Source organism: Microtus ochrogaster, unplaced genomic scaffold (assembly GCF_000317375.1).
Source record: "Microtus ochrogaster isolate Prairie Vole_2 unplaced genomic scaffold, MicOch1.0 UNK1, whole genome shotgun sequence".
Lineage (NCBI taxonomy): Eukaryota > Metazoa > Chordata > Mammalia > Rodentia > Cricetidae > Microtus > Microtus ochrogaster.
This window is the reverse complement of record NW_004949099.1, coordinates 15095064-15097151: the sequence shown is the minus strand read 5'-3', so window position 1 is coordinate 15097151 and position 2088 is coordinate 15095064. Positions and strand designations below refer to the sequence as shown.

Genomic DNA, 2088 nt, shown 5'->3' with positions numbered 1-2088 from the left:
AGATCCGCCTGCCTCTGCCTCCCGAGTGCTGGGATTAAAGGCGTGCGCCACCACCGCCCGGCTAGCGCAAAATTTTTAAGGGAGCTGAGAATGTGGCTCAGTGGAAGAGCTCCTGTCTAGCATATAAGATACTAGGTTCCAGCTCCAGTGCCAATAGTAATAACAACAATATAACATCAACAACAACGAGGAAAGCTGAGGGTAGCAGCTCCCATCTGTAACTCCGGTACTTGGTGGCTGGGCTAGGACTGTGTAGAGTCTGAGGTCAGTCTAGGCTACCTAATAATTCAGAGCTATCTGAGCTGGAGCTTGAAAAACTGCCTGGCACAGCTGCCCAAAACTTTAATCCTGAAAGGCAGAGACAGTAAGAATTACTGAGTTCAAATTCAACCAGGGCTACAGAATGAGACCATGTCTGAAAAATGATAATGGCAGACAAGATACATAATTTCTTGCTGAATGTTATACTAAAACTAAGCAGAGCTCTCTAACACTGAACCCAAAATACCCTTTCCTCTTGCCTGCTCCTCACCCAACCGTCCTCAATTTACAAAGACAGGCTGTCTTACACAACGTACCTGAGCCAGAGAGTGAAAGCAGCTTCTATTACACCAACTACAGAACAATAAACCACGTTTTTCCTTTTGAAAAATACAGTATAAGTTCAGATTAACAACATTTGGAAACAAGCCTAGTAAGATATTGGGTATATGTAGTAAGTTAGCTAACTTAGATTCTGTCAGGACAGAGACAGCTTCATCTGGTATGTGTCATATAATCACCCTCATAAATACAAGTTAGACGTCAAACAACCACAAGTATAAGTATGACAACAAAAGACTGGATACAGGACAGCACAAAAAAAAATGCCAACAACGCTCTAATAGTATCAAAGCCACAAAACTGTGGGAATAAACCTGTTTTCAATAATCAAGAACACCATATTGAAACATTCTTTTCTATGGTTCTTTCAAGCTAGCAGGTTCTCCCTGTGCCAAAGCAGATATCCAGAAAACTGATAGATTCTTAACAACTGTTAGGCTACACACCAGGAGTCTTGCCTTCACTGTGATCTTTAACTAAGGCATCTCCAATTTTTCTTACTAAACGTATTGACTTATTCTTATGTATGAGTTCGAAGACAACTCCTCGGAGTCAGTTCTCACCTTCCATTAAGTGGGACACCCTAAGTGGAATTTCAGACCTGGTAGTGAACACCTTTAACCAGTTGGACTGTCTCATCTACCCCCAGGGTCACCTATTATGTGAGTGTTGTGAAATCCTCTTTTCCCACCTTCTTAAACAACTCTAAACATAAATCCATCCACGCTTCTACTTACATGGTTTCTCCAGTCTTGGCTACGTGACAGAGAAACTGATCCAGGACAGGACAAACTTCCTTTTTCCCCCTCTTCTCAAAATCTAGGTAAGGGAAAGAAGAGAAAGGTTATCAGCACGTCCTCTCCCCAAGAAAACTTTATTCACAAAGTCTTTCTCTACATTAGAAAACAATTAAGAAAATTGGTCTCAGCTGGGCGTGGAGGTGCACGCCTTTAATCCTAGTATTCAGGAGGCAGAGGCAGGCGGATCTGAGTTCGAGCCCAACCCGGTCTATAGAGTGAGCTCCAGCACAGCCAAGTGTACAGAGAGAAACCTTGTCTCGAAAAACAAAAACAAAACAAAAACGAAAGAAAATCTGCCTCTCATTCGAATACCTCCGTGGCACCCTTTTTAACCTACAGCGCGAATTCTCCTAAAGGGGGCACTCCACCTCACTAAACCATCCTTCAGTGTTTCCCCAAGAGTGGTGCAGGGGAACCCCAGCATCCGATCCCAGCCCCGATCCCCGCAGCGTACATCTGAATGCAGCTACTCCCAGGTCAACCCACTAAAGCCACCATCCCCCAAATGCTCCTGGATGTCAAAAGGGGGTTCTCAGAACGCCAGGACCCCGCAGTTCCAAGTTTGGGAAGCAGTGTTCTCGAGCCTGTTGCTCGCCAAGCCTTGGTCCCGGCGTGGTGAGGGCGAGCGGGGCTCCCCAGGCCCAGAGGCCGCCGCCGCCGCACGACGAGGCCGCGCCGGTGTCAG

The 2088-nt window shown here is 45.9% G+C and overlaps 1 protein-coding gene across 1 annotated transcript in view; it reads right to left on the bottom strand.

Moving 5' to 3' along the window:
- Positions 1 to 1432, bottom strand: part of Ppp4r2 (protein phosphatase 4 regulatory subunit 2) — a gene marked incomplete at its 5' end in the record, with an annotated part of 39774 nt that extends 38342 nt beyond the window's left edge. The window contains one exon of the mRNA XM_026788286.1: positions 1341 to 1432. Coding sequence (XP_026644087.1) covers positions 1341 to 1432 — 92 coding nt within the window. The remainder of the gene's footprint in view (positions 1 to 1340) is intronic.
- Positions 1433 to 2088: the final 656 nt, after the last annotated feature.